Source organism: Protopterus annectens, chromosome 2.part2 (genome assembly GCF_019279795.1).
Source record: "Protopterus annectens isolate FY-2018-M chromosome 2.part2, PAN1.0, whole genome shotgun sequence".
NCBI lineage: Eukaryota > Metazoa > Chordata > Ceratodontiformes > Protopteridae > Protopterus > Protopterus annectens.
In genome coordinates, this window is record NC_056730.1 from 1,089,704,209 (window position 1) to 1,089,720,822 (window position 16,614).

General features: G+C 37.2%; 1 protein-coding gene across 1 annotated transcript in view; it reads right to left on the reverse strand.

The window, feature by feature from the left end:
• Nucleotides 1–1,907: 1,907 nt before the first annotated feature.
• Nucleotides 1,908–16,614, reverse strand: part of SHC3 (SHC adaptor protein 3) — a 583,606-nt gene continuing 568,899 nt past the window's right edge. Inside the window, exon 12 of the mRNA XM_044064309.1 lies at nt 1,908–4,319. Within this exon, the coding sequence (XP_043920244.1) occupies nt 4,194–4,319 (126 nt within the window). The 3' untranslated portion in view covers nt 1,908–4,193. The remainder of the gene's footprint in view (nt 4,320–16,614) is intronic.

Here is a 16,614-nt window from a genome sequence, read left to right on the forward strand (position 1 = left end):
AGGGGATTTTGCTATGGTCAGCTGGACATGCAGCAGCTTCAGCAAGTCACCCTGGTTCATCAATCTAGAGGTGAGATTGCTTTTTATGTAAATGTAAATAAAAACACCTCCTCCTTTTGTTTTTTTCCTTTTCAGATGGTGATCTGAATGTTTGATAGGCACAGTAGCCTTGCACTGCTGGGGTGCTTTCCACAGCCTTGAACCCCATCTCTGTAACTGCACAGACATCCGCATTCTCCAGGGTAAGGACAGCTTCCAGGGAATGCAGTTTCTTGTTTAGACTCCTAGCATTGAACAGTAGAAAAATTTATGTTGGTTGGTCTGTTGGTTTGACACTGTCTAAAAAAGGCACTATAGGAGTGGCTAATGCCTTGGCCAGTATTTGAAAGCCTAGCAGTGACAGGTGCAGACTATCTCTGGCAAAGCAGCATGGTCTGTCAAGCATGTTGTCCCAGGCTAAAAAATACTTGACGCCCTTAGAATGACACCAGTAGTTAAACCAATTGTTGAAGCCAATCATTTTTCATTTGTATTGTGGTATCATTCTTTGTGAGGTTAGAATGCTGCTCATTGTAAAGCTCATACCAGCCTGCGACACATATTCAGAGAGGTCCATCATGTCTCTCTCTCTATATAATCCAGGGAGGTACATCTCAGGTCATTCACACCCACATAGATTATGACTGAGTCATAGTGGTACGTGTGGCTGAGTGACCTGAGTGCCTGCATGATCTGATGAATTCTGACCCCTGATAGGCAAGTGACTTGAAACCCTCTCTTTATCCAGCTTGGTGAGGGGGGGGGGGTGTCCATGTGCCTCACAATAGTCTCTCCTATGACCAAGATGTCTGCGTGTGTGGTGTTTTGCATTAGCGGCTTGCTTGAGGAGACACTGTGACGTGTATTTTTATGTGTAGTGGTTGGTATTGACTTGTTTTGTTTGCATGGGGTTTCTGAGGGCAGTGTACAGGAGGCCTCTGAGGTTTTGGTAAGTTACTTGTGAGTACCTCTGCATATCTGGGTTAATGTGTTGAGACCGTATTTAGCGAGGGAAATGATGTATGTGTGCTGACAGCCTGTTTGCCATTTGATTTGTCAGTATGTGAGAGTCGTGCCTCAGTTTTCACAATGCAACTACATTTCTCATACTATGTTTGTTTGTTTCAGGATTAAGTGGTTGTTAGTATACATGAGACAATTGCTACATTGCTTCAGGGTTCCCATGTCCATCAGGCTGGCCACAGAGATAGCAGGAAAGTGCCTATACATTGTTCAGGTTTTTTACTATAGGTTTAGCCATGAAGAGTGTCTTTCTACATGTGTGTTTGTGAATGTGTGTATATTTGTGTTTGTGTCTCCATTTGTATGCATAATTTACTACTCCCTTAGCAACTATGAGGACTTAAGAACTCTGTGCCAAACATTTGCTGTTCTTAAAAAAAAAATCATCATTTGCATATTATCGACTTATGATACTACAGAAGTAACTTCTAATGCAGCCATGGCTGTGAAAAATTTAAGGCCTACGGCTGGGGCTCCCTCTGTTTGAAAGAAAACATTCAACTGTAACTGTTGTGATTATGTGGTGATATCTAATTCTATAGGAAAAGGCACTTTTACAGATGTAGCATTAATTCAGATTTTAAAACAACAACCTGTATATTTGCATTTGTGTCTCCATTGGTATGCACTGTGTGTTAATTGTTTAATGCATAATTTGCTGAACTACCTAATCTGATTATTTTATTTATTTATTTATTTAACATTTGCTGACCAGGAAAGTCCAACTAGGACAGAGTCTATTTTCAGCAGAGGCCCACACATGCCTTTGCAATGTGGGAGGAAACAGGAGTACCCAGAGGAAACCTGCACCAATGAAGGAAGAACATGCAAACTCTGCACAGAAGGCACCGCAGCCGAGAATCGAACCGGAGAACCTCTTGGTGTGAGGTGACAGCGTTGGCTACTGCACCATCCTGATTAAATATGAAAATAAAAGATTTACTACAATGAACATGCAAACATATTTGTGATTTTGAGCAAAGAATGAACTAAAACAGCATATTGCCCTTCCATATTATCATGGCATTTTTATGCATTTCAGCATGTGACATATCTCCTAAAAAAAAGGCATCCTTGTGGCTTGTTTGCCTTGGCCATCAAAGTATACCAGTGACTATACATCTCTACTTATGTAATACAGAACTTAAAATGCCATCAGTATAAGCGGCATATGATTTATGTGTGAGACATATTCACAGAGAAAATCAGTTTTGACTATATATTTGAAATATTTATTTATGCTCCCTGACTTGTGAATCTTTTTTCACGCTTGTCTTTGGGATTAAATGTGGCCATTCAGGAGTAAATGTATGCACATCTTCCACCCATTTAACATGTAAAAACTATTGCAGTTCACTGCAAGATAAATTTAATTACTGACAGGTATAAATCAGTTTATTAACATTCTGTACTTGACAGTGAATAGGACATTTTATTACTAGAAGCCTGAAGTCCAGCTTATGAAATGGACTATCTTTAAATATTCCATTTCAGTGTCTTTCTGATCCCAATATATAATTTTAATTATCTTACATACAGGTTACCACATATTGTCACTATCATTTTATAAATCCTACACTTATAATGAATTAAGAGCAGTTGGTCTAATTCTATAATCCAGAGTTTGAACAACTTTGCAGTTAAATTCAATGTCAAATTAATGATGATTTTATTTTTTAATTATTTCATACTTGTGTGTACATGTGCATTAATACTCACCAAGAATTAATTCTAGTGGGAACAGTATAGGCAGTAATAGGTTGTATTTAATGAGCCTAAAATTATTCATCTGTGCTACAGGACTCTTTTTCAGCTGGTTGAACAGATTATTACAACAGCACAGTAAATACTAATCATGCATTTTTTTCTTCATTAAAACTCAGAATTACGTAATACAATATGAAAGAACCATGCATTTTTACTGAATTCCATCCATCTTTTAATGCTGTTTTAGCATATGTCAACGAGCATGTCATATGACTCCATTCTTCACTAGTATTAAAACATTACAAAACTGTTAAGGAATACAGTAACATACTTAATTTCAAAACTAAAAAAAGTTATCTACCTGGAAGTAATACATAGTAATTTAGGATACATTACAAAACTATAAGGAGAGCCACGTTAAGCATGTTTCATGTATGGAGCTATTTAGGGTCTTGTACCCTTGAATCTCCTGAGTTTTCTTCTTAGGAATATAAAGGACTAGACTTCATTATGCACCAGTGATGCACAGTTCCCCCTCCAGTACCTTCCAGTTTATTTTCCATCACTATTCCACCCTCTTAGTGCTTCAGATTAGTTCAGAGACTGGCCATAAAATTTGACTTCACTACCTAAACTTGAGCATTATTTTCATATCTGACTCATACTATAGGGGTGCTCTGCTCACCCATTCAGTAGACAAACTGATGTGAAACTGTACTCCTAAATCTACCATTTGCTGAAGATTCATGCTGTTTAACCCTACTCAGTGAGCATACTTTGCAAATGCAATTCAACACAGGTCATAATTAAATTACAAATGTTACTATTTATACATAAACATTTCAGATTTTACATCAGACAGATAAAATTCATATAAACTAATTTCAAATCACCTACAGTAGTAGAGAGTATTTTCAATTTCAACTACACTGTTAAAAAGGTAACTGCTAAAAGTCATTTACTCAAAATTGTCACATCCTTCGTCTTGCCCTATATATTGTGCTTTTTCATTAAAACTATATAATTTAATCTGGCATCAGTATCCTCAGTTACTATGTGAAAAAGTGCAGCCTTTTCTTCATATAATCACAATTTTTATATTTTAGGATATTTAGTAAAAACAGGGAATGTCCTACACTTTTCATTGTTTTCATCTTTAAAAATATATACTTTCAAAATTTAACATTGTATGACCACTGGTGTTTTGTAAAAAGAGCTATGAAAACATTTTGTCAATTCTTTTTCTTTTGTAGCCACAGCATCTGTTGGTTTGAAAATATTTCAATTGGCACATTATTTTGAAAATAAGAAAAGGAACTCTTGAATGAATACTTGCACACTCATCTTCAATCCATTTTTTGAATTCACTGATTTTTGCAGGTGCAGCATCTGCTCCGGTTAGTCCAAACAAAGTTTGTTAAAAATTATTTTTTGTCAACGGGTTGTTTCAGGCAGAGTTCACTACCAGAAGAGACAATAGGCAAATTTTTCTCACGGTGATAGTTGATAAGATGGCTAATGTTCTCAAATATGTGGTCTTTAGTACGAACCTACAGAGAAAGAAGCACAAACAATCTATAAATTGTCAATAGTATTTTAAATGTAAACTGTTGCTAAAAAATTAAAAAGGCTGAAAGCAAATGTGCTGTACAAGACAACCAATGAATTGCTGTGAATACATTAAAGAATAATGTATGATTATTTTAAATTTTTTGGGTGGCCACTGGCCCTGCTTGCATCAGTATAATGTCAGATGTATCCCACAATAGATGCTATTTCATATCAGGTCAACTAAGACATGCTTGCATCACTCATCGAGGTGAGACCAGCCTTACAGTGTCCAGATTTAGAGTGGCAAACCAATGTGATTAAGGGAACTACTCATCGCCCATTAGCATGCTGCAGACACTCTTCACCTCAAATCCCCCTACTTGTCCACTGTAGGTGTACAGTGCCCCCCAAGGACTCTGTATACTTCCATACATCTTTGGCTTTGTCTTATGGAGGCCAAATACTGGTCAGAAGGGTCTATATTAAAACATTGAATGCTTAAAACAGTGAATGATGTTTCATCAACCCTATTTCAGCGAAAGCTGAAAATGTTGACAGCTCAGAACAGCAATTTCTTTCCTAGGGAAAGAAATCACTGTTCCAACCAAAAAAAAAATAGTAAACAGTTCCAAACACATACACACGTACCTTAAGCCTAATTCTACCCCCGCCCCAAAAAGTAAACAACTGAAACACATATGCACGTAACTCAACCATACATCTAACGCAAAAAAAAAAAAAAAAAAGTAAACATTTTAAAACATATGCACTTACCTTAACCCGCACCCTAACCCTAAGGTCAGTAACTGTTGCACATTTATGTAAACAGTTCCAAATACATACACACTTATCTTAACCCTAATTCTACCCCCCCCAAAACAAAAGTAAACAGCTTAAAACACATATGCATTAACTCAACCGTACATCTAACAAAAAAACAAAAAAGTAAACAGTTTCATACATATGCACTTACCTTAACCCGCACCCTAACCCTAAGGTCAGCAACTGTTGCACATTTACACTCGGGAGCTATACTGGATAAGGGAATCTCTGAGACCACACTACAGTGCAAAACACGGCAAAGCAATTAAGCAGTCAAGCGACTTCTTTCCCAGGGAAAGAATTCGCAGAACAGCCGCTTCGCTGTTTTCCCTGTTCGCTGTTTAGGTGTCGATGAAAAAGCATTCGACAAAATGCGTTTTCGTCATTCTAATAGGAACCCGGTCAGAAGCCCAACCTATATTTCACACTAGTTAACTCCAAATTAATAAGTTACTATATTATCATCATCATTATTATTAACACACAAACAACCAAATCCAATGGGCAGCTGGACAAATGTTTACTTCATTTCACATCCTAGAACTTCATCTAATCTTCTTAGGAGATGCCCTTGCAGAAATGCATCCCATTTCACTCACCAACAGAGCATGAACATTGACCATTAACCTCTCAGATCAACCTCTAAGCCCTAACACATGCATGCTAACACTCACAAAACACAGACCCCCCCCCCCCCCCACACACACACACACACACACAAAACTAATCCTTTGATTCTCACTTAATCACTAATCAAACACAGTACACCAGTGGTACAATTTGGAGCTCTGCTACTGTCCCAAAGGCTGGTCAATACTATGTCATTTTGTTCAAAATTTTTAAAGTATACTCAGATGTCTTCCTCCTCTTCACATAAATTATTTTTGATGTACCTTTCTTTTATTATGCATTGTCATTAAGGATTTTTACTGAAACTTCTGAAAGTACTTTTAGAGATCTTCCTCTTCTTTATATAAATTATCTTAGATTACTTTCTTTTATTAAGATTTGTCAGAAAGATCTATAAATTCTGAATCAGTTTATCTAGATAAACAAGCTGGTCATGCATTATTATTATTATTATTATTATTATTATTATTATTATTATTATTATTAAATAGCACATGTTCATATATACCTGTACGTGACCTGATATGCCAATAGCGACATTGTTGAAGACAGTCCACTCATTTCCAAAAAAATGCTGTCATGCCTGTGATAAAATAGTGTTTTCTATTTTAAGGCATGGCTGTATTACTGCACATTGTAATTAATGTATATCTGTTTGTTTTAGTTTACGATAAGCTTAACTTTCTTTAGACTTATTCTGTATCTTTGGTCTTGTTCAGGATGTGAAATGTTTACTACAGAAATGTTCCAATTGCCATAAAACACAAATATTTAAACTTCTAGTAAGATTTGGTGAGCATATTTGTTTTTCTTTTAGGTCACTGTTTATCTAATTATGACCAATGTTATATAAGTAAAGCTGCTTTAAGTAAAATGCATAATGAATGTACACCGTTATTTTTATAAATATTCCATCTTACACATAAAATCATACCATGCACTTGAATCAGGATACATTTATTTGCAAATATTTAATTTTGTTGTTGAAAAAGATCGCCTAATTATATTTCCTCATTAAGGAATCTGTTATTTTAGCTGACCAGTCTCTAATAACATTTTGACTTAAAGGATACATATAGGCCTCATTATTTGCATTGCATTATGCTCTAACAAAAACAGTCTGTCAGGAGAATTAGGCTAAACTGATCATTCTTCTATTAATGGTAACCTCCATACTCCAATGTAATTAACCTTATTCTAGAGTTATTTTTTTTCTCCCAATAATATTGTCTAAATGTGGTTTACTCCCCAGAAACTCTTCAGTGTCTTTCAATTGTTTCATTTCCATGTATGTATTTATTTCCATGTTGTTTGAATTGGTTAATTGGGGCAGAGCACTGATTACAACTGACTGATTTCAAAATTACTGATTTCACAGCACATGCATCACTAAATTATAAATGGCATGCTGTCTTCTGAATCACTATGCTTCAGCAGTTTATTTACTGGTAGCTGAAAACCACATCCCTGTAACTGATCTTCAGGTGTATATTTCTCAATAAGCTCTAATCAACATTAAACTGCAGGCATTATAGGTTCATAGGTTCATACTAGGCTATCTGCCCTAGGGCATTTATAAGCCTAGCCAGAGTATGTTTGGCTTTCACCACCTATTTTAAATTAATTTTGCTATGCCCTTTTTCGAGGTTAGTATACTGTGCCTCTGTCTAACAGTGACACAGAAGTGATACCCGGGGTAAACCTACGATCTCCCATCCACTCATCAAGATTCCTCTTGAAGAGAGTCAATGAGGGACTCTGCCTAACCTGGACTGGGATTTTATTCCAGAGTGAAGGGAGCCTCTGGGTTATGAATCTGTCCCTCCAGCATGTCCTATTCATTTCAATGCTGAGGTTCAAGTCTCTCGAGCACATAGCTCGATGGGATTTGGATTTTTTGAGGTGCAGCATGTCCCTTAATTCCGGGTTGGACATGGCTTTATACGTCAGGCACAGATTGCCTCTGAGCAGGCGGTATGCCACTGAGTAGAGCTGGAGTTTCTCTAACCGGGCAGCATATGGCATCTGTTTGAGCCCTTTGATCCTCTTGGTGAGGTACTTTTGGGGTCTTTCCAGTTGCTGCAGGTATTTGGTAAGGTACATCCCAAAAGGGGCATTGTACTCGATTATGGGCCTGATGAGGGATGAGTAAAGAGGCACGATGACCTCCCCTGATCTAAATGTGAATCCCTTCATGATTAGGTGGGCTATATAAAATGTTTTTCGAACTACTTTGGCCACGTGGTTGTCAAATGAGAGATTGCTATCAACTTGGGTCCCCAGGTCCCTAATTACTTCTTCTGTACTTAATGGATTACCACCTATGTGGTAATTTGTGGGCACTTTGTTTTTGCCAAAGGGGATGACTATACACTTTTTGGCGTTTAGCTTGAGGCCATGGCTCCGGCACCAGTTGTCTGTTTCTATGAGGCCCTTTTGGAGGATGCTTGTGTCAGCTGGAGAATCGATTATGGCGCCCAGTTTGCAGTCATCTGCAAACTTGGTCAGCCACAGTCCTTCCGTGTTGGCCTGTACCTCTGAGAAATATATACCAAACAAGAGAGGTCCCAGGACTGAGCCTTGTGGGACGCCACTTGTAACTGGTTTGGAGTCTGACATGGCTCCAGCAATTCTAACCATATGGGTTCTGTCCTTGAGCCAGTTTGCAACCAATCTAGTGACATAGAGGTTTATATTTAAGCTGGTGAGCTTATCTATAATGCCCGAGTGGGGTATTGTATCAAAGGCTTTTGCGAGGTCCAGGTAGGCTGTGTGGACCACCTTCCCTTCGTCAATGGCCTTGGTGACTGTTTCAAAGAAGTCGACCAAGTTTAATATGCAGGATCTGCCCTTAACAAAGACGAACTGGGTAGGATCCAGTGTCTGTAGGGCCCCAATATCTTTATTTATGAGGTCCATGATGATCCTTTCCATAGCTTTGCAGATCAAGCTAGTCAGGCTTATGAGGCGATAGTTTCCAGGGTCCGTGCATACTTGCTAGGTAGCTCTTCTGTGAACAGAGTTGGACCCTATATTTACCCACTAATTTTTCCATTCTCTTCACAAATCTTATACTTTACAGTCTTTGATCATCTCCAGTAAGCAAAGGCACATAATCCATGTTGATATATGTACTCAACACACTTGCTTTATTTTCTTTATAAGATGTTCTATTCAGAGGCAGATAACATTCTTTATCAGCACTTCTCCACAGCTATGCATAGTACTTATGCTAGTAAAACCAACAACAAAACAGATTTTCTTGAGACCTCATCATTTCATCCCAACCCTCCTATGTTTTGTCAGCTGTGTGGCACGCATGAATAATGCTCTAGCTATGACCTAGCTGATCTGGGTACATTTACTGACCCCCAGTACTAATAGAACTGACTTTGAGGGGGGGGGGATAATGAAGCACAGCCTCAATTCATCTGTCTGAGAGGAGGGTTAAGGGGCACATGCCCAGTATGTAGAGGCAATGTAGAATCCTTGATGGAGACAAAGGATCATCTGACATACTTTGCCTTCAAGGGGGGAGAGCTATTTAGGAGATACCCTTGCAGAACTGGAAGACATAACCTTTTTTACTCCTAATGCAAATCAACCTCCTTGGAATATAATATGCACGTGTGAGAGAAATGACAGAACCTAAGCAGAAAATTCCCAGTTCCCAGAGAGAGAGAGAATGATAGTACCACTCCCACTGCTTGAATCGTGACCTAAGAGGAAAAAAAAAACACTGAGCTCTAACCTTTGACAGGACAAATGCACTGACTGGATGGCTGAGATAGAGGCTTAATGGTCGTTGGGGATCAGAAGCAAAAATTAGCAAATCTCATGTGCTATCAATATGAGAAACATGATTAAAGCCTCAAAAGCACCTTCTTTCTTATGTGAAATATGCCAAATAATGTAGGCAGAGTTTGCCATTAATTAATATGTTACTAATATGCATATCAGTAAGGTCAACAAAGATAGATATCAGGAGGTTGGATTTCTTTTTAGGAAAATGTTAAGGGAACAAAAGGGAAAAAAATGAATTGAGATTGGCTTGTAATACAGTTCATATTAAAAAAAACATTTTTTTTTCATATTCTGAGAAATTATAGAAGAGAAGAGAAGAAAAAGGTGTTGATAAAATAAAGGATGAAAGACTGATTACCAAGAAGGATCAACTGGTGTCTCTTTTTTGGAGAAATTCCCAGAGCTTTCAAGGAATACTGTGTTAGAAAATATTACTTATGATGGGAAGAAAAGATGAGTGCCCCATTATAACTGTGAATATACTATTAGAATCTTGTAAAAAGATGGGACTAAATTCGGCAGTAGGAGCAGATGAGATGAATGACATATTCCTGTGTAATATCACTGCATGGTAATTTCGAAGAACCACTGAGACAGGATTTGTCCCTCAAGAGTGGAAATCTGCATTGAAGGTACCTGTATATAAGGGGGGTACAACTAATTCAACTTATAATTATTGTCCTATAAGCTTGAACATGTGTCAGTGGTAAATGCTTTGGAAAACTAATTTGTGAGTTATTGGTCCAGCATTTAAAACTAATTTAGACATCTGTCAGCACAATTACTGTGAGGGGAGATGCTGCATGTCAAACGTAATACATGTTTATGAGAACATATAGGAAGTTGTAGATGCGGGGCTATCAGGGGATGTAATTTATTTGGATTTCACAAATGCATCTGATTCACTTCCCCACAGTGCAATTATTAAAGCAGTGTACAAAAATAGCATTAATGGGTACGGTATAAACTGGGTAGCAATCTAGCTTATTAACAGAAATTTCAGTTAAGATAAAGGAAGCAATTTCTGGGGAAATATCACAAAGGTCTGTTCTTGGACCTGTATTGTTTACTATTTTTAAGCCTGATGTCTTACTGAATAAGGACATATGAATTAGTAATTTTGCTAATAATACTGTGATTGGATCAATAGTAGACCCAGCAAATGATCAAGCCAAACTGCAGGGCTATTTAGAAAGAAGAAAATTACAAATGATAACTAGAAAGTACTATTCTATTATAAAGGGCATCTTGTAATGTGATATTAGTGTTGAAAAGGTGCTTCTCCCTTTTTATAAAACTGTAGTTAGACCTATTATTGAGTACCTTGCAGTGGCCAGTGTTTATAACTATTCTCAGTATTGTATCACCCTGGAATGCAAGAAGAAATATTATTCTCTTAGTCTGCCAAAAGTCATTGCAGATTACATTATTTTTCATCCGTACTACATTGTTTTCTTCTCCAACCAGGCCCATCAATCTAACAGACCAAAACTGTCTTCTTCACTTTATTTTGATAGGTTATTTTTGCCCCCACACCTGGTCACAATCAAGCTATCCTTTATAAGGCTTAGTGATTTAATATTCCCATATGAAAGATGTATGCCTTATACCACACTGAGTCAAGACCTGTCCAGGAGAAGCCATTATAGCGGCAACTATGAGGGTTGCTTAGGTCCTCACCAGCATCCTGGCAATTGACAGCACATGTATTATGACCCTACCTCCATCCCTGGTAATGACATGAGCACCTGCATCATTACAGGAACTGTGAATGACCTTCAGCTCTATACACGTAATCTCCTTCACATACGGAGGTAAGGGCTACCATTACTGGGTTGGATGGTCACAATCCATGTCATTCTTGCTTGCACTGACTCACTGCTATTAACAAATCCTCTGGTTGGATCTACAGCATCAGTGAGCTATGCAGGAGCTACCTATCCCTTAAGGATGGGTATGCCCATCCTCCCGTTGGCTTCACTAAGCACCCTAGTCCCTATTCAAACTTGTGTCACCTGTGTTGTAGTCAGGGTTTTATCCTTCAACACCATAGAAATGGCTTTCCTTCTAGACCTTATATTAAAAATTTTCCAGTACATGTTCCAGACTTACCTTTCAACTAAATTCAGTCCATGACCATTTACATATATCTATTTCTGAAGTTTCAAACACCTAAAATCCCATCTATCCAGTTAGTATTCATGGTAAACCATTCCACATTGATAACATAACAGTTTTTTCTTCACACTAACAGACATAAACTGGACTACATTATTCCAGAGAAGTCATGCTGCCTCTAAAATGGTTTAATTCTGAAATCCAGAATCAGTTGTACCCTCCAAATCTGAAACATGCAGAATTATCTGACTATAACTCAAAGACATTAAAAACCCTTCTAAACAATACTAATGAATGTTCTGCTTCCTTTATCTGTAAAAGCTAAACAACAAAAAATGTTATGGAGTCTTCTTGCAGTAGCTAGAAAATTTATTGCAAAATCTGGAAAAAAAACTCAGTTCCTACATGCAAAGAATTTCTAAATTTAAGAACAATACTATGTATAATGGAAAAATAAGTGATTAGAATAAGTTATGTAAACCATATTAAGACTTCTAGTTGCTGGAATAATCTTAAAATGTTGCTACTGAAATACTAAGATAGTTGACTTCTTAACTTTATTGATTACTCTGATGATTTAATGTATTTCTAGCACTGAATAACAATACTTGATACTGAATTTCTTCTGATAAATATATATATATATATATATATATATATATATATATATATATATATATATATAGTCTGCTTGTTAAATCAATAAAAATTTTTAAACAAAACAAAAAAAAAACTTCTTAACACTAGGGACAATTCAGTATACCAGTGGAAAATCAGTCGACCTTCTGTATAGCAGAACTAGTTATTTTACCTCAGAATGAAAGCAAGAATTGCCCTTAAGACAGCCAAACCGACTTGCTCTAAGAACAGATATCATTTCTTACTCACAGGCTCCAAAATATTACTGGCTACAATTACAATGTCTCCTTGAGCAAACAGATCAAAAACACTCCATGTATATTCTTTCGAAAAGATTTTTTCCTCTTTCACTGCTCATTCTCCCTCACATATAACTGACCCCAAAGAATTTCTTTACCCAAACATAGCTAGTCTACTCCTCTAACCAACAATTTACTCCAACACACATTATTTCAGTTACCCAATAAAGTATTACATTCACAAAATAAACTTCATTCAAAATTGTTAAAAAGGCTCCTTCCTCCTCTCTAAGCCCCTAACACACAACAGCTTGGTCATCATGGCTTCACACTGCCATTCTAGAACAGAATTTAGCCACAATTCTCATTCTTCATAAAATGCCCAACTCTTCTCCACAATTCTACAAACCTTTTAAAAATCTAAACCTCATAGCCAAAAAAGTATCAAAAACTTAATGTCTAGAAATCTTCTAGGAATATCAAACACACACACTCTGCTACTCTTAGCATAGCATTACAACAGGTTTTTAACACCAGCTGTGCTCTACTCAAAACATATGACTACATTTTCCACAAAAAAAAAAAAAACATAGATAAGCTGCTTTTGGATCTTCAGCACAGTTTACAACAGGATGAGCACTCTGTTTTCTGTTTGCATATGCAAACAACTGGCTTGTTGAGCCATTCAGGTGATTTGCAAATTACCCATCTAAGAGATTAATCCAACTTTAATTTGGGAATTCTCTGTTCCTTACCTAAATTCACATCAAGCGATCCTTAAAAATCACAGTTTTTGACTGATCCAGTTCAATAACAATCTTTCCAGACCTTTTCAACTTGCAAAACACACTGTATCTCTTTTACCTTCTATAGTTCAAATGTAGAAGAGATTTGCAATAAATTCAAACAAGCTAGGCAATCAGACTTCAACAAATTAATCCTTTAGTTTAACCCGACTAATTTATGGTTAACTCAAAAAATATCTGTGTTATTCTGCATTCCAGAAAAACTTTCTACATCCTCTAGTTTAAATGCTACTGAATCCTTTGGCACACCTGTTATCTCTGTAACCTTAAACCAATACAAAGGATTACGCTTGACCCAAACCTTATGCTGTCTTTCCATGTACACAATACAGTTAAAAGGTTTTGTACCAAATACAATGGTCATACAAGCTACTGAGTCTGCTAACATTAGAACTGATTTACAGTACTGTAAAATCAGAAAATCAAAACTTCAGTATGCCCTCCCTATAGCTACTTTATGTTCCCCTCAAAATAAGATACCATTTTAAGATCATACTCATTAAAATCTAGAAGGTCATTGCTCTTTAAACAATAGATCCATCCATCCATCTAACCTCAACCCCATTTTCCCATTTTGCCCACATGAGGTCGACTGCCAGGGTGTCACTTCAACAGTGACAATCTTGAGCCAAGGTTTACACCACCGGGTGGCTAGCCCTGCCATGGTATATCATCTGTACCACACACATGCACATTTATAGTGTCCTATCCACCTACTGCATGTCTTCTGAGTGTGGAGGGAAAACGGAGCACCCGGAGGAAACCCACACAACCACAAGGAGGACATGCAGACTCCGCACAGAAGGCACCCTACATGAGAATCGAACTGGAGAACCTCTTGCTGTGAGGTGACAATGCTAACCACTGCACCACAGCAGCCACCATAATTCACAGAAATACACAATCAAGCTACCATTAACTGAAAGAACTACATTTCTAGCTACCACAACAATTTACAAACTACACACTCTCAGATTCTGCCACCACACTTTACAATAACAGACTGCCACTACCCTCTCAGATGACAAGATACAGGTTCATGAACATTAAACAGGCCTCACTTCATAGCACCAAATATAGGAGAGCCTGCTCAATACTTTTTCTTGGTGTCTGGAGCCTAATTCATTCTGATTTTCTGAAGCTTTCACATTCAGTTTTGTTCAGGAGTGCCTTTTGCTACCACTTCTTCTGTCAGAGTGAAGCTGTTTTACAGGCCTGACAAGACATTTCCTTAAAATCAGGTATAAAAAAATGCAAACAACACTCTGTGTTAAATCTTGACAGGCTTCTTTAATGCACTTTCCTAATTCATTATCCAACCCAACGATTCAGAAATCTTGAATCTCTGTCAAATTTATAAATCTAGGACCAGCTTTCAAAAGAATTGTCTTGGTGTAAGTCTGCCCTGGTTCCAAAAGACTTGCTCATTTTTTTTTAATTTCTGCAAGCCTTTTGGGTTTCTAATACTGTGACGGAAGTGGACACCATTCCTAAGTCAAAGTATAATTAACATTCATGAGATTAGTATTGTTTCACTCTTTGATGTCAGCCAGTAGTGTTCTTTGCATCACCCGCAATGTGCCCAGTAATGATTCCTTCTACAATTCATATGGAGTTACAAGTATTGGTAACATATCTAAATATGACTGTAGACTCTTCTTTATAAGACCTGTTGCTCCTGCTGCTATTGGAACTGTCAGGCTTCCTTCCACATTGCTCTCATTTCTGTCTGCAAATCCTGATATTTTATGACTTTGTGTTTCTCCATACACAAGACACTATAGTCACTGGGTGTGGCAATTTCAATGATCAATGCTACTTTTGTCTTCTTTTCTTGGACCACTATATCCAGTTTTCTGGCATCTATCTTTTGAACTGCTGGTAATTGATGATCGCATGTGATGTAGACTTTTTCATTTTGTATAATGCTTTGTGGTTCATGTTTCCAGTGTTTTTCAGCCACTTCCATACCATAATGTTTGCACAATCCCCAGTGGAACAGTCTTGCCATATTATTATGCTTTTCAGTATATAGTCCTACTGCCATTAGTATGTCACAACCAGCAACGAGGTGCGCAACTGTTTCCAATTTGGTTTTACAAAACCTACATTTGTCTGTTTCTCCCACATGTTCAATGGAGTCATGTGCGCAGCCCACTACCTTGAGCCGCTAACATTAACCTTTCATCTCTTGGTTTGAATTTGCCTCTCCTCAACCAATTCCTGCATTCATTCCTGATCAACATGAGGTTCTTTCAGAACTTTTCTATACTTGCAACTATATTTATGCATTTTCCACATTTCTTGCCTTTTCATCTGGTTCTTCAACTTATATTATTTCTTTTGGTTTTTGGCACATTCAGTTGCTGCCTGATTTTTATCTACTTCTGGTTTGATTTCCATTCCTGCTTGATGCCGATATGCGAATGCTCGATTAAGCAGATAAGTCATCTTAGATTTATTCTCCTCATGTTTTAAAACTTTCACTATGTTTGGGTCTTGTGAGGTCAGCAGATATGTGTGGAGTCCCATGACTGCAGATCTATACATAAAATCAATTTCAAGGAGGCTTATCCCTTTTTCAGAGTAGGGAATATATAATACTGGTATCCACTGATTTTTATAAATCATTTGATGAGCATGAAGCATCTTCTTGTTTTCCTATCTAATCTATCCAATATGTTTTGGGGCCAGTTAATCACTCCAAAACTGTAAGTTAGGACAGGACTAGAAAGGCTCACCCATACTCTGCTACACTTTGCTGTGAGGGAAAGATTAGTTTGCTTTTTATTTGTTGTATTACTTTATTGCTTTTTTCTATTTTGAATACTGTGATTTGTTTTATTTACCTTGTGTTTTACTTGTATTCTGCTTTTAACTGCATATTAAAACTTGAAAGGAGACCACAGTTCTGTCTCTTGTAAGTCAGGCAGAAATTAGTACAGGTCAATAGAACAGGTCAGTTAAGGTTAATCATCTGTGAACTGAGGGGGTGGAGTTAGGAACTAAACCTTCTATTTAAGGTGTAAATTAAAACATTTCAGAGCTTTACTAGAAAGGCTCACCCAGACACTGCTACACTTTGCTGTGAGGGAAAGGTTAATTTGCTTTTTATTTGTTGCATTACATTATTGCCTTTTTCTATTTTGAATACTGTGATTTGTGTTTTACTTCTATTCTGCTTTTAACTGCATGTTAAAACTTGAAAAGAGACCACAACTGTGTCTCTTGTGAGT